This window comes from Coregonus clupeaformis, chromosome 30, assembly GCF_020615455.1.
Source record: "Coregonus clupeaformis isolate EN_2021a chromosome 30, ASM2061545v1, whole genome shotgun sequence".
Classification (NCBI taxonomy): Eukaryota; Metazoa; Chordata; class Actinopteri; order Salmoniformes; family Salmonidae; genus Coregonus; species Coregonus clupeaformis.
Genome location: NC_059221.1, coordinates 4127679 through 4154187, shown reverse-complemented (window position 1 = coordinate 4154187; position 26509 = coordinate 4127679). Strand labels below are relative to the sequence as shown.

Here is a 26509-nt window from a genome sequence, read left to right as displayed (position 1 = left end):
AGCAATGCAAGTGACTGCTTATTAGCCTACCTTCCACAAAATTGAGGCTGCATGACTTTCCAAGGCCAGCGATGCAAGCGCATCCAGCCGTCTCTACTGATCCGTTGTACCCAAGCAGAGTGGTAAGAGCTGCTTTATTGGCTGGGCTGAACATCAGCCTTCAAAAATACCAATCCTTTTCCCTCCTCCTGGTGAAGAAGAACTCGGCCCACCTTACCACTGTGGAGGTACTGATAGGCCTCTGTACTCTTGTAATTTTTCATAGTGGAACCATCCACTCCCAAGGACAGCACGAAGTAATTAAAAATGTCCTCATACGTAATTTCAGGTCATTTTATCATGTCATCCACCCAATTATTTATCATGGACGGATGGGGTACGGTGATACCATCCGACCTCCGAAAAGCCATTTGTGCGTGTTCCCAAATGTGAGCCATGTTTTGTTTTTGTGTATTTGTTAAGATGTGTTAATGATGCACGTTTTTTAATTATTAGCTAGCCACCGCTCTGATGTAATTCGCTAGCGTTGACGGAAGTTGTGAAACGGAAACACAAACACAATCGCGTTCGAATGGAACTGGGTCAACTGGGCGGGGCTACTTAAGGCGAATATGCTGTCAACTGAGGGGGTGAAGATAATTACAAAAAAAATTCATTTGGAAAGATGATAATGAACAACGTAGTTCACCAACATGTGACGGTTGTCCAAAAGACGCAAACGTTCAATTACAAGGTTGCAGTCAAACGTCAAATTCTTCCCCTTGGTAGGTCATCAAAATTCCTACTGAACATGGTCCATTTCTTTACTGTACTGTATCCTGTTGAATAACTTTCTATCTACACCACCTCTCAAGGCCTCAAGACATTCGAAGGTTATGATTGACATAAATCATTATTATTTTCATTAGGTTTAAAGGAAAAGGTGCATTCTGTAGAATAAATACCCTTGGTAGTCTCTCTCTCTCTCTCTCACTGAGCAGTGGCCTAGTTTTCTCTGCACATTTTTGCCTGTGCCATAGCCTTAGGCCTGTCGATGCGATCAGAATTAGAAATTCTAATGGACGTGTCACCACTTTGAAGTAGTGTTCGAGAGCTTTGAGTCTGGGGCTCCCTTGGATCTGCCAGGCAAAGTCTGTGCATTGATCCCCCTGAATTTGTTTGACTGACACTCTCTTTCTCTGTCTCCCTTTCCCTCTCTCTTTCTCTCTCTCTTTTACTTTCACAGACACACAAACATACATACACACACACACACACTCCTCCCCTCTATATTATCTCAGAGGTATGGCTTTCAGCGTCTCCTGATGTGCATGTCTTTTTACATTTTTACATTTTACGTCATTTAGCAGACGCTCTTATCCAGAGCGACTTACAGTTAGTGAATACATTTTTTTTTTTTTTTATACTGGCCCCCCGTGGGAATCGAACCCACAACCCTGGCATTGCAAACGCCATTCTCTATCAACTGAGCTACATCCCTGCCGGCCATTCCCTCCCCTACCCTGGACGACGCTGGGCCAATTGTGCGCCGCCCATGAGTCTCCCGGTCGCGGCCGGCTGCGACAGAGCCTGGATTCGAACCAGGATCTCTAGTGGCACAATTAGCACTGCGATGCAGTGCCTTAGACCACTGCGCCACTTCCTTGTTTCTTAACCAATTGTATTCTAAGAATAATACAGTAGTATAAATATAATGCCTCAAACCTAAAATACAATCTCCTTAACAGGGCCAATGGCGTAATAACCTCTTCAATGGCCAGGGGACCATGATCCACTGTTCTGGGATTATCTATGAAGGGGTGTGGACGAACGGCAGACCGCTAGGTAAGTAGGACCGCAATATACCTACACACATACGCACGCAAATGCACACACACAGCCTGGGTGTCAGGCTGTCTGCCAAGTCCAAAATCAACCCCTAGACTCTACCCCTAAAGGCCCATCTAATAGATCAGTAAGGATAAAATGGGTTTAAGCAACAGGTTGAGAGCTTATTGGCCTAAAATCAGCCATTCAACAAGACTAGACTAATGGCTCTGGCCCAGTCCAAGAAGACAGTGCATCCCAGATTACACCCTATTCCCTATTTAGTGCACTACTTTTGACAATAACACTATGGGTCCTGGTCAAAAGTAGTGCACTAAAAAGGGAATAGGGTGCCTTTTGGGATGCAGTTGTTACCTTTTACTGCAGTGGGCTAAATCAGGGTCACACAGTGTTTCTTGGTAGTCTTAAACAAATCTACTTTGAAACAAAAGTATATACCTCACGCACATGGTTATGGGCTTAAAAAAAAGAAGACATCTGTACCATGTCAGATATAGATTTTGAGTTTGCATCTCAATATTACACTTTATATACAGTGGCTTGCGAAAGTATTGACTTATTCCACGTTTTGTTGTGTTACAGCCTGAATTCATAATGTATTAAATATTTATTTTCTCTCACCTATCTACACACAATACCCCATAATGACAAAGTGAAAACATGTTTTTAGAAATGTTTGCAAATTTATAGAAAATAAAATACAGAAAGATCTAATTTACATAAGTATTCACACCCCGGAGTGAATACAGTGGCTTGCGAAAGTATTCACCCCCTTGGCATTTTTCCTATTTTGTTGCCTTACAACCTGGAATTAAAATGGATTTTTGGGGTTTGTATCATTTGATTTACACAACATGCCTACCACTTTGAAGATGGCAAATATTTTTTATTGTGAAACAAACAAGAAATAAGACAAAAAAACAGAAAACTTGAGCGTGCATAACTATTCACCCCCCCAAAGTCAATACTTTGTAGAGCCACCTTTTGCAACAATTACAGCTGCAAGTCTCTTGGGGTATGTCTCTATAAGCTTGGCACATCTAGCCACTGGGATTTTTGCCCATTCTTCAAGGCAAAACTGATCCAGCTCCTTCAAATTGGATGGGTTCCTGTCACGATCGTCGAACACAGTGGACCAATGCGCAGCGTGATGAGTGAACATACTTTTATTGATTCACCACACGAAACAAAACAACAAAACGATACGTGAAGTCCTAGGTAACAGACACTAACCATACACGGAACAAGATCCCACAAAACACTGTGGAAAACAGGCTGCCTAAGTATGGTTCCCAATCAGAGACAACAATCAACAGCTGATTCACGTTGCCTCTGATTGAGAACCACACCGGCCAACATAGAAAACACATCAGCTAGATAATGAACCTAGAACACAAAATCATAGAAACTACACACCCTGGCTCAACATAACAGAGTCCCAGAGCCAGGGCGTGACAGTTCCGCTGGTGTACAGCAATCTTTAAGTCATACCACAGATTCTCAATTGGATTGAGGTCTGGGCTTTGACTAGCAATTCCAAGACATTTAAATGTTTCCCCTTAAACCACTCAAGTGTTGCTTTAGCAGTATGCTTAGGGTCATTGTCCTGCTGGAAGGTGAACCTCCGTCCCAGTCTCAAATCTCTGGAAGACTGAAACAGGTTTCCCTCAAGAATTTCCCTTTATTTAGCGCCATCCATCATTCCTTCAATTCTGACCAGTTTCCCAGTCCCTGCCGATGAAAAACATCCCCACAGCATGATGCTGCCACCACCATGCTTCACTGTGGGGATGGTGTTCTCGGGGTGATGAGAGGTGTTGGGTTTGCGCCAGACATAGCATTTTCCTTGATGGCCAAAAAGCTCAATTTTGGTCTCATCTGACCAGAGTACCTTCTTCCATATGTTTGGGGAGTCTCCCACATGCCTTTTGGCGAACACCAAATGTGTTTGCTTATTTTTTTCTATAAGCAATGGCTTTTTTTCTGGCCACTCTTCTGTAAAGCCCAGCTCTGTGGAGTGTACGGCTTAAAGTGGTCCTATGGACAGATACTCCAATCTCCGCTGTGGAGCTTTGCAGCTCCTTCAGGGTTATCTTTGGTGTCTTTGTTGCCTCTGATTAATGCCCTCCTTGCCCGGTCCGTGAGTTTTGATGGGCGGCCCTCTCTTGGCAGGTTTGTTGTGGTGCCATATTCTTTCCATTTTTTAATAATGGATTTAACGGTGCTCCGTGGGATGTTCAAAGTTTCTGATATTTTTTTATAACCCAACCCTGATCTGTACTTCTCTACAACTTTGTCCCTGACCTGTTTGGAGAGCTCCTTGGTCTTCAAAGGCCGCTTGCTTGATGGTGCCCCTTGCTTAGTGGTGTTGCAGACTCTGGGGCCTTTCAGAACAGGTGTATATATAGTGAGATCATGTGACAGATCATGTGACACTTAGATTGCACACAGGTGGACTTTATTTAACTAATTATGTGACTTCTGAATGTAATTGGTTGCACCAGATCTTATTTAGGGGCTTCAGAGCAAAGGGGGTGAATACATATGCATGCACCACTTTTCCGTTATTTTATTTTTTCATTTCACTTCACCAATTTTGACAATTTTGTGTATGTCCATTACATGAAATCCAAATAAAAATCAATTTAAATTACAGGTTGTAATGCAACAAAATAGGAAAAACACCAAGGGGGATGAATACTGTTGCAAGGCACTGTACTGAACAAAAATGCAACATGCAACAATTTAAAAGATTTTACTGAGTTACAGTTCATATAAGGAAATCAGTCAATTGAAATAAATTCATTAGGCCCTAATCTATGGATTTCATATGACTGGGAATACAGATATGCATCTGTTGGTCACAGATATCTTTAAAAAAAAGGTAGGGGTGTGGATCAGAAAACCAGTCAGGATCTGGTGTGACCACCTTTTGCTACATGCAGTGCGACACATCTCCTTTGCAAAGAGTTGATGTGGTTGTTGATTGTGGCCTGTGGAATGTTGTCCCACTCCTCTTCAATGGCTGTGCAAAGTTGTTGGAAATTGGCGGAACCTGGAACACGCTGTCGTACACATCGATCCAGAGCATCCCAAACATGCTCAATGGGTGAGTATGCAGGACATGGAAGAACTGGGACATTTTCATCTTCCAGGAATTGTGTACAGATCCTTGCGACATGGGACTGTGCGACATGGGACTGTGCATTATCATGCTGAAACATGAGGTGATGGTGGCGGATGAATGGCACGACAATGGGCCTCAGGATCTCGTCACGGTATCTCTGTGCATTCGAATTGCCATTGATAAAATGCAATTGTGTTCGTTGTCCGTAGCTTATGCCTGCCCATACCATAACCCCACCACAACCATGGGGCACTCTGTTCACAACTTTGACATCAGCAAACCGCTTGCCTACACGACACCATACACGCTGTCTGCCATCTGCCCGGTACAGTTGAAACTGGGATTCATCCGTGAAGAGCACACTTCTCCAGCGTGCCAGTAACCATCGAAGGTGAGCATTTGCCCACTGAAGTCGGTTACGACGCCGAACTTCAGGTCAGGTCAAGGCCCTGGTGAGGACGACGAGCACGCAGATGAGCTTCCCTGAGACGGTTTCTGGCAGTTTGTGCAGAAATTCTTCGGTTGTGAAAACCCACAGTTTCATCAGCTGTCCTGGTGGCTGGTCTCAGATGATCCCGCAGGTGAAGAAGCTGGATGTGGAGGTCCTATGCTGGCGTGGTTACACGTGGTCTGCGGTTGTGAAACCAGTTGGACGTACTGCTAAATTCTCTACAACGACATTGGAGGCGGCTTAGGGTGGAGAAATGAACATTACATTCTTTGGCAACAGCTCTGGTGGACATTCCTGCATTCAGCATTCCAATTGCACACTACCTCAAAGCTTGAGACATCTTGGCATTGTGTTGCACATTTTAGTGGCCCCAGCACAAGGTGCACCTGTGTAATGATCATGCTGTTTAATCAGCTTCTTGATGTGCCACACCTGTCTGATGGATTATATTGGCAAAGGAGAAATGCTCACTAACAGGGATGTAAACAAATGTGTGCACAACATTTTAGAGAAATAAGCTTTTTGTGTGTATGGAACATTTCTGCGAACTTTTATTTCAGCTCATGAAACACGGGACCAACACTTTACATGTTGCATTTATATTTTTGTTCAGTGTACATCACAAAAGACTGAAATATAACAAAACCGTTTGACATAGAAACACCTGATTTTCGGCTGTTGTTTTTAAATAATGTTGATTAATTATGAAATCATGAAAAATATTAATAACATTCCACCCATGAGGCCACTAGGTCATTTGAGTGCAGGAAAGGGCTACCACCCTATTCTCTATTTAGTGCACTACTTTAATGCACAGTCCCATGAGTCCATAGGGCTCTGGTCAAAAGTAGTGCACTATATAGGGAATAGGGTGCCATTTGGGATAGCCAGCGACAAAGCAGGAACAGAATGTTACCTACCTAGGCTAACCTATTCCATACATGACAGCAACGAGCCTGTCTCCCATACACTGCACCTTGTAAAGTAGACTGAGTAGGTCATTGATTTAGCTGTGTTTTGGCCTTGAATTATGATCAGTCTACACCTTGGCATAACAAAATCCTGGGATGTGTGCTGTTGTCATGGAGATTACATCATCAGGCATGCATGCACAGCAACCTTTTTCCATCCAGAAAAATCTAAGGAGCTTCCATTATGATGTGTATCTCCTGATTGGTTTTTGAGGACAACTACAACTGTACCATTGTTACATCTCGATGCTCTGCATCCTTCAGATTCGTACTTCAATAAATACAGCGTCCTCCTAATGGTTACCGGTCCTCTGTAGCTCAGCTGGTAGAGCACGGCGCTTGTAACGCCAAGGTAGTGGGTTCGATCCCCGGGACCACCCATACACAAAAAAATGTAAGCATGCGTGACTGTAAGTCGCTTTGGATAAAAGCGTCTGCTAAATGGCATATTATTATTATTACCCTGGCCTCAGCCATTTCACAAACCAACAAATTACACACCACTCAGACTGTGGAGTGGATCACATTGTCGTTGTCACAGGTCAAAACTGAGGCTTATTTAGGAAGGCGCAACGTTACAGAAATTTCAGGTAGAACTACATAATGTAGAACAGACTTTTACCTTTGTCACTATGAGCTACATCGAAGCGACCCTCCGGAACACACCCCAGGAATGTATACAGTAATACGTCTAGTGAGGCTCAGCCCTTTTTCTTTTTTCTCTGTGGCTGCTTGGCTGACTGTGACTGACTAGCTGGCTGACTGGCTGACTAACTGGCTGAGTGGTTAACTGACTGGCTGTCTGGATGACTGACTGATTGGAGGACTGACTGACTGACTGACTGACTGACTGCCTGACTGGCTGGATGACTGACTGACTCACCATTGAGGTGGTGAAATATTAAGCTGCCTTCCTCGGACGCTGATACCGGGGGGACCCTAGGACCCCCGCCTGTTAGTTATTGACACAGTGAACGAAAGCCCCTGGGAAAGCGTATAAATCACACGGGGAAGGGACAAGGTGGAGGGACGGTGGAAGGAAGGATGGATGGAGAGAGTGAGGGAGGGAGGGATTCCAATTGCATTATTGATGGTCCATCGGGAGGGATGAAAGTGTGCCTACTGGCAGTGGGGGGGAGAGAGAGAATGCTGTTTTAACACGTTCCATAGTCCTACCTGCCGCAGCCATCCACAGGTTCATTCCCCTCTGGTCGGTGTTGGGCTAGTTGCAAGACCCTGGACAGGTGTGGGACTGGGACTAGAAGAGGGGAGGTGGGGTACGAGGAGGATGTGGGTTGGGGCTTAGGCGGAGCAGAGCATGTGAGCGGAGTTGAGTGGTCGGAAAACCCACTCATCGTTTATGGAGCGGTCTTTGCACACTGCTACAGGGCTCAATGGCCTTTCCCCTCCTCTGCTAAATATCAATCAGCACTCACAGGGAAAAAAACTGCCGCTCCAAATGTTTGTTTAAAAAGATTATTTAACAAACACTTTTGTGACTATGTACCATTTGGTTTTGAAGTAGGCTATCGTAAGAAGCTTCAACATTTCAACAACTACTTGCTTTTCTCTAATCTATTGATGATCAGATACTTCAGTTTTAACTGTGGCTCTGTTCCGTTTACGTTTTACAGTTTATAGACAACTTTAGCACTGTTACAAACTTAGACTCCTCTTTTTTTAACAATAGCCTTTATAAAAATCAAAATGTTTCTGGTGCTGCTGAATGCGCTCATTCGTTGTCTTGCTATCAATTACACAGGCTGTGTGACCTATTTCTTGGTAGATTCATATCAACATCTCTGCGCATTAATGGTGTGGTAGGCTAAATAAATACATCAGAATTTAAAAAAAGCCTAATTAAAAGAAGAGTGATGAAGGAAATGAAAAATGCTGTGCAAAGCATGACCAAGGCCGTGCGGTACCGGAGCGAGAGAGAAGGCCAACGCTCCAATTTTTTGAAAGTCCAGCCAAATTACGCACGCTACGCTCCTCGCTCCTCTCCGCTCACATCCTCTGAGGCTGACAGGAAACGGCATTCCTCCTCTGGGAAGCAGGCAGGCAGGGATCTGGGACTTAAGCATTATAAAAAAGGCTGGCCCTCTTGTTTGTTCATGTATGCCTTTTGTATTGTCATATTATCATTAGCGAACTGCATTGCTATCTGTGTCCGCGTGAGTGTGTGTGGTGGTGACCAAGTTACAGTAATGGGCCTCAACATCACATAACCGGACAGCACTATAGTGGGCAGATCTTAGTGAATCAGTTCAAGTGTACTAGCGGGTGAGGGCATTCACAGCCGACTGCTCAGACGAGCTCCAGCTAGCCATTTTTCATGGTCCTTCGAGCCTGATTTAGTGGCAACTGTTTTTTTTCATGGTCCTTCATATAGCCGGATTCTGACCTGCTATAGTTTTGAATTTGAGGTACCCCGAGGAGGACTTTGTGCGTCTCACCACGAGACACCTGTCACCACCCACCTCAGCCCACACCGCCACAAGAAACCGTCACGCACCTGAGGAGGATGAACTGCGAGGCCTTACACCCCTTTCTCATCCAAGATACTACAAGCCCTGCTCCAGGCCTCCTCAGTGGTCATGGAGTGATCACACCCTCTCCAGTTGGGAGCGGCAGAGGGACTACGCGGAGCTGCTCTATGAGAGGGAAGAGATCAGGAGGCCATTCTCTAGGGCCTCCGAGCCATCGTCACTGCCACGGGAGCGCCATCACCGCTGCTACTCCCTGAGTCGGCTAGGCTACTCCTCTGAGAAACACTACACCAGGGCCCCCGGCCTGAGCGTTCATCATCTCCACGGTACTGTTGGGACTTCCACTATATCCCAAGGTAGCCTAGCTACTTACTCACCAGATTGACGTCACTCCAGAACCCCCCGGTTGGAGCCTACGTCATATCTACCAGAGCATCGGGAGCGCCACATCCCCCCCGAGGTGGCCCAGTTGCTACCCCAACCAACGTCTTCTGCTCTCCAGAGCGGGCCAGCTCCCCATCAGATGAAGACTCCGTACACAGTCCACCACATCAAGATCTGCAACCCCTTCAGCCAGAACCTTACTAGCCATAGTTAAGGAGACTGCAGCTCCAATCGTGGAGCCACACCCAGTTGCTGCCATGGGGCCCATTCTAGTTGCCGTTTGCGGAGTCATCCTCTCATCCCAGTGGGGATCCCTGCTAGTTGAGGCAGACACTTGGGTGCCCAAGGTTCGACTGTCTGCTGTCCTGGAACGTTCAATCACGAAGTCTCCATCTGCCTCTCCAGCTCCTGGCCCAGAGCCCAAGCCAGAGGGGGATTATTCGCCTGCTCCTAGGATGGAGCCACAGCCTGCATTCACTACAGATGTCAATTGCAGCCAGGACGTTGGGGCCTCTCCATCCCTGCCTGCTATCACTGTGCTAGTTCCAGGCCTGTACTACTGTAGGTCTGCAGTAAATCGGCCCAAAGTCCCTAACCCAGCTAGGTTCAGAGTTACCAGTTCCTCTAGTAGGCCCAGAGCTCTACCGCTCTCCTAGTTCTCAGACGTTCTCCCTGTCAGGTTCAGAGTCGTTTTCCCTGTCAGGTCCAGAGTCAGTTTCCCTGTCAGGTCCAGAGTCAGTTTCCCTGTCAGGTCCAGAGTCTGTTTCCCTGTCAGGTCCAGAGTCAGTTTCCTTGTCAGGTCCAGAGTCAGTTTTCCTGTCAGGTCCAGAGTCAGTTTCCCTGTCAGGTCCAGAGTCGTTCTCCCTCTCAGGTCCAGAATTATTTTCACTGTCAGGTCCAGAATCAGTTTCCCTGTCAGGTCCAGAGTAATTTCCCTGTCAGGTCACATACACATAGTTTGCAGATGTTATCGCGGGTGTAGCGAAATGCGTATGTTCCTAGCTCCAACTGTGCAGTAATACCTAACAATACAAAACAATACATGCAAATCCCCAAAATAATTAAGAAATATAGAAATATTAGAATGAGCAATGTCAGAGTCCGGAATATAAATAGTATATGATGGTGTGTAGACATTATGGACTGTACAGTGCCTTCGGAAAGTATTCAGACCACTTGACTTTTTCCACATTCTGTTACGTTACAGCCTTATTCTAAAATGGATGTAAAAAAAAAAAATCCTCAGCAATCTACACACAATACCCCATAATGACAAAGCGAAAACAGGTTTGTAGACATTTTTGCAAATGTATAATAAAAAAAAAACAGAAATACCTTATTTACATAAGTATTCAGACCCTTTGCTATGAGACTCGAAATTGAGCACAGGTGCATCCTGTTTCCATTGATCATCCTTGAGATGTTTCTACAACTTGATTGGAGTCCCCCTGTGGTAAATTCAATTGATTGGACATAATTTGGAAAGGCAGACACCTGTCTATATAAGGTCCCACAGTTGACCGTGCATGTCAAATCAGAAACCAAGCCATGAGGTCGAAGGAATTGTTCGTAGAGCGCCGAGACAGGATTGTGTCGAGGCACAGATCTGGGGAAGGGTAGCAAAAACATTCTGCACCATTGAAGGTCGCTAAGAACACAGTGGCCTCCATCATACTTAAATAGAAGAAGTTTGGAACCACCAAGACTCTTCCTAGAGCTGGCCGCCAGGCCAAACTGAGCAATCGGGGGAGAAGGGCCTTGGTCAGGGAGGTGAACAAGAACCCGATGGTCACTCTGACAGAGCTCTAGAGTTCTTCTGTGGAGATGGGAGAACCTTCCAGAAGGACAACCATCTCTGCAGCACTCCACCAATCAGGCCTTTATGGTAGAGTGGCCAGACGGAAGTTACAAGATTCTCTGGTCTGATGAAACCAAGATTGAACTCTTTGGCCTGAATGCCAAGCGTCACGTCTGGAGGAAACCTGGCACCATCCCTACGGTGAAGCATGGTGGTGGCAGAATCATGCTGTAGGGATGTTTTTCAGTGGCAGGGACTGGGAGACTAGTCAGGATCGAGGCAAAGATGAACGGAGGAAAGTACGGATAGATCCTTGATGAAAACCTGCTCCAGAGCTCTCAGGACCCCAGACTGGGGCAAAGGTTCACCTTCCATCAGGACAACGACCCTAAGCACACAGCCAAGACAATGCAGAAGTGGCTTCGGGACAAGTCTCTGAATGTCCTTGAGTGGCCCAGCCAGAGCCCAGACTTGAACCAGATCGAACATCTCTGGAGAGACCTCAAAATAGCTGTGCAACGACGCTCCTCATCCAACCTGACAGAGCTTGAGAGGATCTGCAGAGAAGAATGGGAGAAAGTCCCCAAATACAGGTGTGCCAAGCTTGTAGCGTCATACCCAAGAAGACTCGAGGCTGTATTCTCTGCCAAAGGTGCTTCAACAAAGTACTGAGTAAAGGGTCTGAATACTTATGTAAATGTATTTTTTTAATTAAAAATGTCAACAACAAAAAAACGTTTTCGCTTTGTCATTATGGGTTATTGTGTGTAGATTGATGATGAAAAAAAACAATTTAAGCAATTTTAGAATAAGGCTGTAACCTAACAAAATGTGGAAAAAGTCAAAGGGTCTGAATACTTTCCGAAGGCACTGTATACAGTGGCGGCTCCTGAAAAAATTTCTCAGGGGGCAATTTTTCTGATGATTTAGGTGACCTACACACATTTTTAAAAAGATATGTCCAGCAACAACATGAAGACAGGGGCAGCATATAAGTCAATACCAGAAGCATTTATTGACTGATCTCAAAAGTGTTGGCTTACAAAATCAAAATAAGTTATCACAGTAAAAATAATCAAGGGTGTTCTTTCACATTCCTCAACACTGCATAAACAATATGCATTTCCATAAACAAATGAAATATCAGCTGAAAATACAGCATCTTGGTATTTGTTCAGATTGCAGGATCAACAAGAGCTTTTACCACATTTTTTGCCTCATGGTTGAATTGGAAATATGTGCACCTGAGCATAATTCACAACAAGCAAGCAGGAGCTTTTGATAGAGGCTACTGAAAACATTGATGCAAGTTATTGGTAATAAGACATTTTTATAGACTTCCATATTCTGCCCTCTTGTATAGATTTGTGAAAATGAACAGTGATAGACATTTTGCTTGAAAACAGAATTTGAAAGTAATTTCTAGAAAAGGGTAAACACAGCTATCTGTATGGCTTTGTAAAAATGAACAACCATATTCTGGCCAATTGTATAGATTTGTAAATATGAACAACCATATTCTGGCCAATTGTATAGATTTGTAAAATGAACATGAACAGATATTTTTTTGTTTTACTTTTTTAAAATGAAAAATAACTATTTTAAACAACATCAACTGTGAACTGATTTGGGCGTGTGTGTGTTAAAGAGACAGGGAGGGAGGGACAAAGAGAGAGAGAGGCTACATTACTTGTACTGAAACTGTTCTCTTCTCTGTTTCAATACAGCAAAGCGTTCAATGACTTTCTCATTGAAATCAGGCATGCTGAGGACTAGTTCCCTCTCCATGGAAAGCATGGCCAGTGCATTCAGACGTTCCTGGCCCATTGAATTTCGCAGGAATGTCTTAACTCGTGTCAAAGTTGAGAAACATCTCTCAGCTTCAGCTGTTGTCATGGGAGTAGTTATGAGGATGTTCAACAGAGTCACAGTCTCAGAGAACGTCTCCTGGAGGTTGTAGCTCATGAGAACCTGGTACAGTGCCAGTGCACCACAGCCTCCCTTGAATTCAGGATTCTCATAGATCAGGAGATAGTTCTGTCTTGAGCTTTGCCTTGCTCAGCATGGGGTATGCATTCACAGTGGCATTCAGAGCCTCATCAGGAAATGAATGGCAGTACCTTTCAAACATGTCTGCTTGCAGTAAGGTAGCACTCACAAGGTGGCCAGAGAAAGAGAACCTTTCTTTGATGTGATCCAGGATGGTGTTGCAGACCTCTTCAGACAGCCTCTGCTTCTCCTCTTCTCTCAAAGCTGTTCTGGGTCTTTTGGCTCCTGTTGCTTCTTGCAGCTGCTGTTGAGAGGAGTCCCTGAAGGCAAACAGACCAATGTGTTTGTTGGCTTTGTACAGTATTGTTGTCTATGTGATGCACAGGTATATGCAATGTATCCATGATGTATAGTACAAATACTTCAGTTCCACTTAAAATGGGCAGGGATGCATAAAGTCTTTAGTGTTTAAGTTAGCCTTTGTGTCTCACATAGCCTGGATATTCAGCACAGTATACAGTGGTGCTCATAAGCTTATGATCCCATGCTAAAGTTGACTAAAAGAGGAATAAAAAGAAAAGAAAATTGGTGTCCATAAAGGTTGGATTTTCCAACTTTTTTAATTAAGTCATTAAGATAAATTTCCAAAAGATTATTTTTTTATTTTTTTATTCCCTCTTTTTAGTCAACTTTAGAATGTGTTCATACACTTATGAGCACCACTGCACAGTACACATAGTATATAAAATAAAATAGATTACACCACTGGCCATATATAATGAGAATAATGTAATTTCAAACACAAATGCAGTCTCCTTTCATGCATACATTTTCAAATAAAGCTCTGCTTTGAGAAAGATCGAATGATATTGTTTAATCTTACCTTATGGCCTGCACACTGCTTGTGAAGCTGTCGAGGCACTTTTGATAAAGACAGCATCGATGTCCTTCTTCTGTAGCTTCTGGTACAGAATGTCGACGTGGGGCATGATTTTGTGAAAAAGCCGCAGGAAAAAAATAAAATCTTCATCATGCAGCATCCTCACGTAGCCAGATGCCTCTCTCACTGTGCCCTGGTCAAATGAACCCAATGAACCCGTCCGGATGGCTTCAAAACATTCTATGAGGTCGTCTCGATTCTCGTAGACAGTGTTCACGACTCTGCTGTTGAAGTTCCACCGTGTGGATGAAGGTCTGGGCAGTCTTCGTGCAACAGTCTGGTCAAGAATGCTGGTGCGTTTGGGTGACCGGGAAAAAAAAGTTGTAATCCCGCTCAGATCGGAAAAGAAAATGTTCACTTTTTTGATGCGAGAAGCAGTGGCGGCTCCTGAAAAAATTCTCAGGGGGCAATTTTTCTGATGATTTAGGTGACCTACACACATTTTTAAAAAGATATGTCCAGCAACAACATGAAGACAGGGCAGCATATAAGTCAATACCAGAAGCATTTATTGACTGATCTCAAAAGTGTTGGCTTACAAAATCAAAATAAGTTATCACAGTAAAAATAATCAAGGGTGTTCTTTCACATTCCTCAACACTGCATAAACAATATGCATTTCCATAAACAAATGAAATATCAGCTGAAAATACAGCATCTTGGTATTTGTTCAGATTGCAGGATCAACAAGAGCTTTTACCACATTTTTTTGCCTCATGGTTGAATTGGAAATATGTGCACCTGAGCATAATTCACAACAAGCAAGCAGGAGCTTTTGATAGAGGCTACTGAAAACATTGATGCAAGTTATTGGTAATAAGACATTTTTATAGACTTCCATATTCTGCCCTCTTGTATAGATTTGTGAAAATGAACAGTGATAGACATTTTGCTTGAAAACAGAATTTGAAAGTAATTTCTAGAAAAGGTAAACACAGCTATCTGTATGGCTTTGTAAAAATGAACAACCATATTCTGGCCAATTGTATAGATTTGTAAATATGAACAACCATATTCTGGCCAATTGTATAGATTTGTAAAAATGAACATGAACAGATATTTTTTTTTGTTTTACTTTTTTAAAATGAAAAATAACTATTTTAAACAACATCAACTGTGAACTGATTTGGGCGTGTGTGTGTTAAAGAGACAGGGAGGGAGGGACAAAGAGAGAGAGGCTACATTACTTGTACTGAAACTGTTCTCTTCTCTGTTTCAATACAGCAAAGCGTTCAATGACTTTCTCATTGAAATCAGGCATGCTGAGGACTAGTTCCCTCTCCATGGAAAGCATGGCCAGTGCATTCAGACGTTCCTGGCCCATTGAATTTCGCAGGAATGTCTTAACTCGTGTCAAAGTTGAGAAACATCTCTCAGCTTCAGCTGTTGTCATGGGAGTAGTTATGAGGATGTTCAACAGAGTCACAGTCTCAGAGAACGTCTCCTGGAGGTTGTAGCTCATGAGAACCTGGTACAGTGCCAGTGCACCACAGCCTCCCCTTGAATTCAGGATTCTCATAGATCAGAGATAGTTCTGTCTTGAGCTTTGCCTTGCTCAGCATGGGGTATGCATTCACAGTGGCATTCAGAGCCTCATCAGGAAATGAATGGCAGTACCTTTCAAACATGTCTGCTTGCAGTAAGGTAGCACTCACAAGGTGGCCAGAGAAAGAGAACCTTTCTTTGATGTGATCCAGGATGGTGTTGCAGACCTCTTCAGACAGCCTCTGCTTCTCCTCTTCTCTCAAAGCTGTTCTGGGTCTTTTGGCTCCTGTTGCTTCTTGCAGCTGCTGTTGAGAGGAGTCCCTGAAGGCAAACAGACCAATGTGTTTGTTGGCTTTGTACAGTATTGTTGTCTATGTGATGCACAGGTATATGCAATGTATCCATGATGTATAGTACAAATACTTCAGTTCCACTTAAAATGGGCAGGGATGCATAAAGTCTTTAGTGTTTAAGTTAGCCTTTGTGTCTCACATAGCCTGGATATTCAGCACAGTATACAGTGGTGCTCATGCTTATGATCCCATGCTAAAGTTGACTAAAAAGAGGAATAAAAAAGAAAATAAAATTGGTGTCCATAAAGGTTGGATTTTCCAACTTTTTTTAATTAAGTCATTAAGATAAATTTCCAAAAGATTATTTTTTTATTCCTCTTTTTAGTCAACTTTAGAATGTGTTCATACACTTATGAGCACCACTGCACAGTACACATAGTATATAAAATAAAATAGATTACACCACTGGCCATATATAATGAGAATAATGTAATTTCAAACACAAATGCAGTCTCCTTTCATGCATACATTTTCAAATAAAGCTCTGCTTTGAGAAAGATCGAATGATATTGTTTAATCTTACCTTATGGCCTGCACACTGCTTGGAAGCTGTCGAGGGCACTTTTGATAAAGACAGCATCGATGTCCTTCTTCTGTAGCTTCTGGTACAGAATGTCGACGTGGGGCATGATTTTGTGAAAAAGCCGCGAGGAAAAAAATAAAATCTTCATCATGCAGCATCCTCACGTAGCCAGATGCCTCTCTCACTGTGCCCTGGTCAAATGAACCCAATGAACCCGTCGGATGGCTTCAAAACATTCTATGAGGTCGTCTCGATTCTCGTAGACAGTGTTCACGACTCTGCTGTTGAAGTTCCACCGTGTGGATGAAGGTCTGGGCAGTCTTCGTGCAACAGTCTGGTCAAGAATGCTGGTGCGTTTGGGTGACCGGGAAAAAAAGTTGTAATCCCGCTCAGATCGGAAAAGAAAATGTTCACTTTTTTGATGCGAGAAGTAGCTTGCTGCATGATCAAATTCAGCTGATGCGCATAGCAATGCACGTAATGGGCATTCTTGAAATGCTCACGCACCTTTTTCTGCACACCAGCCTTCTCTCCCCTCATCACACTGGCTCCATCGTAAGCTTGCGCAATGAGTTTGACTTTCTCGTCATCGGCAAAAAGACCGTTCAGTCTCTCCAAAAGTACACTGGCGATTGAGACTGAGGTTGATTCCGAGATGGGAAGGAACTCAAAAATCGCTCCTGCACTTTGTGCTTGCTATCTATGTACCTCAGCACAAGCACCAACTGTGTCTGTGTAGAAACGTCCGTGGTCTCGTCAGCTTGGATAGCTGCGAAGTTCGCAGACTTCACCTCCTCCACAATATGTTCCCTCGTGACCGCTAGCATACACTCCAGTAGCTCGTTTTGAATGGTCTTTGATGTGCCCTTGAAAACTTTAGCATTTTTAAGATGGTCATCAAACACCTCATCTAATTGTGCCACAAAGTTGACAAGTCCAAGAAAAATACCAGGGTTGGTGGAGCCCTCAGTTTCATCTTTGCCTCGCAAAAGCTAACTCAAACACGCCGCAAAACTTCACACACTGGATTAGCCGGCTGAGGATATGGCGGTTCTTGCTAACCTCATCGTTGTGGCGGCGGACAGCTAGCCTGTATCCCTCATCCAGTTGAGTGGCAATATTCACTCTCCCCAAAGCAGAAATTCTCAAACAGCTATCCATGTGGGTCTTTGACAGCTCATGTTTCTTAATCTTTTCTGAAAGATGGTGCATGTCGGTTACACCAGTCGCTGTCCAAGCGGTGCTGTCTGCCGTGCCGCCTTCAGGGTGAATGAGTAAGCAGGGGGTAGCAGAAAACTGCATTAGCTACATCGCAGCCTGCTAGCCAGGTTTTTCGTTCATACCAATTTTTGGAAAAATCCTCAGTGTAGGACTTCCCCCCTTTAGTAGAAACCTGTTGAATTATTAAATTTGGTCTGGGAGGTCCTAATTGTTTCGTTGCCAATTTATCTTCATTTGTTCACCGACCAAAAGGAAATTCTTTCAAAGACACAATCGAGGTTGCACTGAAGCCTAGCCATGTTGATAGTAGTAGTGAATTGATTGACGCTGCTACCCTCTCTTTTCTTAGTTACGTTCATGTGACGAAGCGTAAGTGCAAGCCCACAGACACCCATTGAGATTGTATTGAAGGCTCTGAAATTTGAAAAAAATAGATTTTACATGGGAGTCTATGACAGAAGTTCTGGGCGATTTTCAACCTGACTGAAATCGCCCCAAAAGGGGGTGGAGCCATTTGAAGCACGACTTTAGCCTGATTCGACATTTAGTGGCAGTGTGGCACTGTGGCAGATCAGACGTATAGATTACAACACTGATAACTACTGTTGCCGTGATATAATTGATTAGAAAAAAAATCCCTTCCTTTTCCCGTTTGGCAGTAAGTGCGCCCATATCGCCCTATTGAACAGGCCGTCCCTGACTGTATATGAATAGAAAAGGTTTGTACAGCAGTAGTTATATAGGATGAGCCTTGACTAGAATACAGTATATACATATGAAGTGGGTAAAACAGTATGTAAACATTATTAAATTGACCAGTGTTCAATGACTATGTAGGGCAGCAGTCTCTAAGGTGCAGGGTTGAGTGCTGGGTGGTAGCTGGCTAGTAACAGTGACTAAAGTTCAGGGCAGGGTACTGGGCGGAGGCCGGCTAGTGGTGACTATTTAACAGTCTGATGGCCTTGAGATAGAAGCTGTTTTTCAGTCTCTCGGTCCCAGCTTTGATGCACCTGTACTGTCTCCACCTTCTAGATGGTAGCGGGGTGAACCGGCCGTGGCTTGGGTGGCTGAGGTCCTTGATGATCTTCTTGGCATTCCTGTGACACCTGGTGCTGTAGATGTCCAGGAGGGCAGGCAGTGTACCCCCGGTGGTGCGTTGGGCTGACCGCACCACCCTCTGGAGAGCCCTGCTGTTGCGGACGGTACAGTTGCCGTACCAGGTGGTGATACAGCCCGACAGGATGCTCTCAATGGTGCATCAGTAGAAGTTTGTGAGGGTCTTACGAGCCAAGCCAAATTTCTGTTGTGCCTTCTTCAACACACTGTCTGTGTGGATGGATCATTTCAGGTTGTCAGTGATGTGCACGCTGAGGAACTTGAAGCTTTCCACCCTCTCCACTGCTGCTCCGTAGATGTGGATGGAGGCGTGCTCCCTCTGCTGTCTCCTGAAGTCCACAATCAGTTCCTTCGTTTTGTTGACGTTGAGGGAGAGGTTATTTTCCTGGCACCACTCCACCAGGGCTCTCACCTCCTCCCTGTAGGCTGTCTTGTCATTGTTGGTAATTAGGCCTACCACTGTTGTGTCATCTGCAAACTTGGTGATTGATTTGGAGACGTGCGTGGCCACGCAGTCATGTGTGAACAGGGAGTACAGGAGGGGGCTAAGCATGCACCCTTGTGGGGCCCCCAGGTTGAGGATCAGCTTAGCAGAGGTGTTGTTGCCTACCTTCACCACCTGGGGTCGGCCTGTCAGGAATTCCAGGACCCAGTTGCACAGGGCAGGTTTCAGACCCAGGGCCCAGAGCTTAGTGATGAGCTTGGAGGGCACTATGGTGTTGAAGGCTGAGCTGTTGGGCTCTCAGGTTCATAGTCTGTTTCCCTGTCAGTTTCCCTGGCTGAGTTCTCAGGTCAGAGTCGCTTTCCCTGTCAGGCCCAAAGTTATCAGCACTAGGCTCCCAGCCTTCAGACGTTCTAGTTAAGCTGTCTCCAGCTCTAGTCGGCCCTCAGTCCACTGCTCCACCAGGCTGTAGGTTCTCTACCCCACTAAGTCTGCAGCCTCTGCCCTCAGTTGGTCCACAGCTACCAGCCTCAGTCGGCAAGCAGTCAGCTCCTTCAGTGCTACACGCCCAACCTCCTGCCCTAGTTCTAGGCTCTGGGTCTCCCGTTCTGCCAGGCTCTGAGTTATCAGCTTCTCTGGGTTTGCAGCCTGCCCAGGACTGTCCCTGTGTCTCCGTGCACCTCCCTCACAGGGCGGACCCTAAGCCCCTTACGTGCCTCAGAGCCGGCACCTTCCTGGCCCCCATGGTCCTCCAAAGGGACCGTAGTAAACAGCTACCCTTCTAGTTCGGACAGATGCACACTAGGACTGGATCCCACCTTGTCTGGTCCCTTCGCTTCTCTGCCCTGCCTGTCCTGATGGATAGGACTAGGCTCTTTCAGGACTAAGCCCCCCCATTGAGGCCTTTTAAAATGTGTGGATTTCCACCAGAAATCCAGAGGTGGCTGTAAAAACAGCCGGCCCTCTTAACCTATCTGACTTCAGACCTGTCAATCACCTATCTCAATTCAATCAGGGCGCTTGGATGCACTCCAGGGCTCTGGCCCGCACACCTCAAGTCAGAATATGTTCACCTGCCATCTCGAGAAGATGCAAGTTGTGTAGTGACGGACTCTCATATGCTGTTTTTCTATCTTGAAGTGTTGTGCGTCCATCAAGCATCTATGTGTTGTGAAATACACTATATATACATACAAAAGTATGCGGACACCCCTTCAAATTAGTGGATTCGGCTATTTCAGCCACACCCGTTGCTGACAGGTGTAAAAAATCGAGCACACCGCCATGCAATCTCCATAGACAAACATTGGCAGTATAATGGCTTTACTGAAGAGCTCAGTGACTTTCAATGTGGCACCCTCATAGGATGCCACCTTTCCAACAAGTCAGTTCGTAACATTTCTGCCCTGCTAGAACTGCCCCGGTCAACTGTATGTGCTGTTATTGTGAAGTGGAAACATCTAGGAGTCTGTCCTCGGTTGCAAAACTCACTACCGAGTTCCAAACTACCTCTTGAAGCAACGTCAGCACAATAACTGTTCTTTGGGAACTTAATTAAATGGGTTTCCATGGCCGAGCAGCCGCACACAAACCTAAGATCACCATGGGCAATGACAAGCGTTGGCTGGAGTGGTGTAAAGCTCGCCGCCATTGGACTCTGGATTAGTGGAAACACTCTCTCTGGAGTGATGAATCATGCTTCACCATCAAACACCTTTGGGATGATTTGGAATGCGACTGCGAGCCAGGCCTAATCGCCCAACATCAGTGCCCGACCTCACTAATGTTCTTGTGGCTGAATGGAAGCAAGTCCCCCAGCAATGTTCCAACGTCTAGTGGAAAGCCTTCCCAGAAGAGTGGAGGCTGTTATAGCAGCAAAGGGGGAACCAACTCCATATTAATGCCCATAATTTTGGAATGAGATGTTCGACGAGCAGGTGTCCACATACTTTTGGTAATCTAGTGTATATATGTATATTGGTGTGTGCAATGTCTGACCCTAGCGGGATTAGGCAGAGTTGTTAGGTTTAAGAGGTTTGAGAGTTTAGTTTGTCATGGTTAGCTTATAGCTAATGCTACTGCTATTGTTTGTTCATGCATGTATTGCCATATTATCATTAGCCTACTGCATTGCTACCTGTGTATTGAGTGTGGCCATTGACTGTTATATTAGTAGTGTCTATATCACATGCTACCGCGTGATTTATATCGTTTTTTATGGTACTGTTATTAGCAGGCTGCTGTTGCATAGTTTCTGTAACTTTCTGTAACAGACCCTATCCAGCCCGCTCTCGTGCTCTAGCACATATACACACGATCACAGCTGCTTCCATTTGAAGATGTTTTAAATGCTTCACAAGCATATAAAACATATTCAAATGGAAGCAGCTGTGATCGCGTGAGTGTGTGTGGTGGTGACCAAGTTACAGTAATGGGCCTCAACATCACGTTCTAACCGGACAGCACTATAGTGGGCAGAACCAAAACCAATCAGCATTAAGTACTAGCGGGTGAGGGCATATCCAGCCAACTGCTCAGACCAGCTCCAGCTAACCGTTTTTTCAAGCAGGCTTGATGTCTCCTCTCCTTGGCAGGCTGCTGCTGCTCAGGGTGAGACAGGTGTGGGGTGGGGATCACTCCCATCGGGGGATTTCCTGTGTGTGTGTGTGTGTGTGTGGTGCGTGTGTGTGGGCGTGCGTGCATGTACACATGCACACATACACGTGTTGGGGGAGACGGGGTGTGTGTTACGCAACGAACATGTGCATACCCATGTACGTTTGTGTGTGTGTGTGCGTGCGTGCATGTGTACATGCAAACATGCACATGTTGGAGGAGGCAGGTTACTTACGCCTGATTCATTTGAACCAGAGCTGAGCTGACAAGGGTGTAAATTGCTCCGATTAGGATTCTGAAGGTTGTGGCATCTGTTTGCTCTTCTCGGTAATGCGTGCTGTCAATGAGGAGCCATCACTCCCAACGTTATTGATCTACCTCTCTTCTCTGTCCGTTGTTTTCACCAGGCGCCCAACTCTGGGGTGATCATCTCCAATCATAAGACTACTATGCATCGCACCCTACGTTGAATGCTAATGCCCAACGTGGATAGTACACATAGTGCTTCTTGGCACTAGGAGATGGCAGATTGATGATGGATCTTATTAGTGGCGCCCACTACTGAATGCTAAGCCAGTGTACCGTCCTGCATGGCAATGCCCCGTGCACCACACACAACTTCCTGGGCCCGTATTAATAACGTCTCAGAGTGCTGATCTAGGATCAGGTCCATGTAATCGTATTCATTATGATCACGACTGTGAGAAGGCAACACTGTTCCTAGATATCGCTCCTACTCTGAGATGCTTTATGAATACGGGCCCAGCTCTTCGACTGTCGGCGTCTGTTTTTGTTCTTGGTAGATTTGAAGCGCCTGTACATGAGTGTACATGACGTGGCGTGATGACTTCCTTGACATGACATGACGGTTTGTTAATGGAGTCGTCTGATCTGCATGCCAACTAATGGTCGGGGATGGGATGTAGATGGGATCTATTCATGAGGTGGGACCTGGCAGGCGCTTTGAGACGACTCAGAACAGTGACATATGCTAATTACCTATCCTACTGAGGGCAGAGAGAGAGACAGAGAGAGAGAGTGAAAGAGAGAGAGAGGAGAAGGGGAGAGAGAGGTAGGGAGAGGGACAGAGAGAGAAAAACCAATAGAGGGAGAGAAAGCAAAAGAGAGTTTACTCAAAGTAGAGAGTGAGGGGGAAGATAGAGAGAGAGTAAGAGAGAGAACAGAAAAGGAGCGAGATAGCTAGTTTCCTTTTGTTATACACTAACATGTTGACCCGTCTCAGTGTAGCTCCGATCAAGTGGTTTTAATGAGAGCGTGGTTTTGGATGTCGAGTGGTATTGAAAAGAAGTCTCTTTGGCGATGTGGTGCATGAAAAACTGAATGACCTTGATTATTCATTGAAGCCCATTTGTATACCACGACAGGTGGCGCGTCGAAAATTGTGATAGAGGGAGGAGATGTCTTGGAGGTCTTCCAAGAGTCTCCATTTTGCGTGGAAGTGCAACTGCAGACGGAGGCGGGAGAGAAGACAACGGGTGAGACACAAAATGGACGCCAGATAGGAATATCACAGAGTTTAATTGACGGTTACCAGGGTTGGGGATTGGGTAAATTCCATTTCAATTCAGTAAATTGAGAAAGTGAACAGAATATTCAAAACTGACTGTTACACAATAATGCCGTTTTTAAACATACAATGTGTACATTTGATTAAGAAGTATGAACTGTTAACCATGTACAATCTCGCTTCTATTTCCAGGTGAAAACGGCAGAGTTTTACAAATATCAACTGCTATCAGACTCTGTGATCTCTCCCCTTCGACAACTCCAGCGAGCCTGTTGAAGATGATGGAAGACATCAAGGAAACCCCCATCCCCACACCGTTGTAGGTTATGCCAACCATATAATTAAATAGAGAATTTATCCCTGACCAAGATGGCTGCCTTTACAGCACATAAGAGCAGGGATGGGCAACAAGGTGGATGCGGCCGGCAAGCCGATTAAATATGGTCGGCGGTCAATTTAGTAAAAATAAATAAATTGGGGAAACAACACTTGAATGTCTAAAACCTGATATAATATATATATATATATATATATTTTTGAATGGACCTATGTATTTTGAAATAACTGTATTTTTTTCCCAGCCTCAAATACATTTTGACAAACAAATCGGTCCACATTTGTTTTTGCGTCCCTCAGTTCAATTTCCAAGTCCCAATGTTGCCTTCGAGCCTTGATGTTGCCTATCCCTGTTCTAGAGCTATGCAGGTCTATGACATTAGCCACTCTAGCGTATTATCTCTATGATGCCAACTTTATTCCAACGTAGTTCCATGTTTCCACTGCTTCCGCCATGCCCATGTTTGTTCATCTTTTTTTTGTCCCATGTTTGGCAGGATGTGCTGTGTTTAAATGGCATGGTCTCTAGTTCTCTTGGCATGGTCTAGGGATTGGGAGCTGTGTTCATTACACGGATGTGTCATCTCTCGCGCTCTCTGTCTCTCTCCCCCTATCTTTTTCTTTCACTCGCTCTGTCACACTATTTTTCTACCCGTTCTATGCCTTTCTCTCTACCTATTTCTCCTTGTTGCTCCTTCTCACTCTTTCTCTCTCTCTCTCTCTCTCTCTCTCTCTCTCTCTCTCTCTCTCTCTCTCTCTCTCTCTCTCTCACTCGCTCCTCCTCTATCTCTCCCTATTTTCTATCTCTTTCTCTCCCCCCACTCAGTGGCTTTCAGGTTGTCAGCTACCCTTTGATGGAGAGAGCCTTTGAAAGCCAGGACTCCATAGGCACTGCAGCCCCCCTAGCCGTGGCTGCGGTGGCGGCTAAATCAGGCTCAGCGCAGGCTGACTCGCCACTGCTTCCCGAGGGCGAGTGGGAGTCTGGAAGCGGATCAGACGGGCGGCCACTCGGGGGGGGCACCCCCAGCTACCTGGATGGTAAGGGATAGTGAGATAGTCACGGCAAGTCATTCGCCACGCCGCCCTTTCTCGCTCTCTCGCTCTGTTTACTGGGCCTTCTGTTATTTGTACACACACTCTCCCGCTCTCTCTCTCTCTCTCACTCTTTCTCTCACTCTGTCTCTATTTTTCTCTCTATCTATTTCTCCCTCTCCTGCACTCTCTCACACATGCACTTTCTCTCTCTCTCACTCTTTTTTCTCTGTCTATTTCTCCCTCTGCCGCACTCTCTCACACATGCACTTTCTCTCTCTCTCTTTTTTCTCTGTCACACATTCTCTCTCTCTCTCTCTCTCTCTCTCTCTCTCTCTCTCTCTCTCTCTCTCTCTCTCTCTCTCTCTCTCTCTCTCTCTCTCTCTCTCTCTCTCTCTCTCTCTCTCTCTCTCTCTCTCTCTCTCTCTCTCTCTCTCTCTCTCTCTCTCTCTCTCTCTCTCTCTCTCTCTCTCAAACCGCTAATATCAGGGCCTATTACTAGGCCAATTGCCTCAGAGCCTGTGGCTCTCCCTGGCTGAAGCGGGGGGAAAAAATGGCTTCTTTGCAGAAGATGCCTGGAGAGCAGAGTCTCTACCAGTATGTGTGCCTATAAACATGTCTTTAATGTTTCGGCTACTGTAATGTACTTTACTTAGGATTTTCCTCAGGGAGGTCCCATTTTCTGGAGCGTTTCAAGTCTATCTGGCTTCACAGACGTCTCAATCAGCTACAGAGGTCTTGGTGGTAAAATGTTGTGGTTGATGTATCAAAACGAAATGTCTTAATTTATTTAATTGATCGCAAACACAGGACATACTTTGTCTCTCTTATAGAAAAGCTTGTGAACAAACCCGAAAAATTATATTCGTCGTATCCACTCACTACCATACCATGTGTCGCCGACACTGTTTTAACCAATAAATTATTCAATAGCTCAAACCATTGCGACACATGCGACATATCACATCTAAGTTGCCCCCGTTTAAATAAAGGCTCTCCACAATTCAGACGCCTCAGACGGCACAGGTATTTGATCAACAGCATTAATCTCAGCTAAATGCCACTTTAACCTTAAGCCGCTGTTCCACCCCACTCACCACGCTACCCGCCCACCCCATCACCCTGACTCCGGGAGCTAGCGCGCCGCCCTTCGCTAACCGTTAGAATTCTTGAGACAATTACCTTGGCAGGCGGGATGTAGGGGTGATAAATATTTCATACGGGCGTCCATTAAAGACACAAGAGGCTCCTCTTCATCGAGATGAAAGAGGCCAGGCCTCCCGCTGTCTAGAATGTTAATGATTGTGTAGTGCAGTGGTGGAAGTGTGTGTTTGTGTGAGTGTGTGTTTGTGTGTGTGTGTGTGTAGGAGGGTCGAAGGGAGAAGGCGGGGGGATCAGTGATATTCCGAACAGATGGGGCTGCGTTGGGCTGTTTGGTACACTCCATTGCTGTTGTCAGTGTTCTGGGTGCTTGGTTGTTTTTTTAGTTTTTTTTAGGGGGTGGTTCAGCTTTAATATTGCAAACAGATTGTGGCTTCTATCAATGTAATTGTCTGCATAATTTCCAATCCCCCATACATATATATAGATTTTTTATAAATATATGTATTATTTTAAATATATATATATTTCTTAAATATACTTTCCTTGATTATTTTACCACCCCTTTCCTAATTTGAGTAAACTAATGGACAACAACACTTAGGCTTCTACTTCTACTTTACAGACACAGTATATTTTACATTAGTGATCTTTTTTTTGTTTTTAGTCCCATCCTTCAGCTATCCTCAACCCCTCCCATCTATCTCTGAACACCATCCAGTTTTGATTTCTATTTGCCATATATTTTTCAACTGTGCTGTGATGTTTCACAAAAGTTCT

General features: G+C 45.0%; 1 protein-coding gene across 1 annotated transcript in view; it reads left to right on the top strand.

The window, feature by feature from the left end:
- The window catches only part of LOC121545933 (MORN repeat-containing protein 1), a 136056-nt gene that overhangs the window by 18854 nt on the left and 90693 nt on the right, over window positions 1-26509 (top strand). The window contains exons 7-10 of the mRNA XM_041856859.2: window positions 1728-1824; window positions 23118-23228; window positions 23453-23579; window positions 24423-24634. Of these exons, the coding sequence (XP_041712793.1) occupies window positions 1728-1824; window positions 23118-23228; window positions 23453-23579; window positions 24423-24634 (547 nt within the window). The remainder of the gene's footprint in view (window positions 1-1727; window positions 1825-23117; window positions 23229-23452; window positions 23580-24422; window positions 24635-26509) is intronic.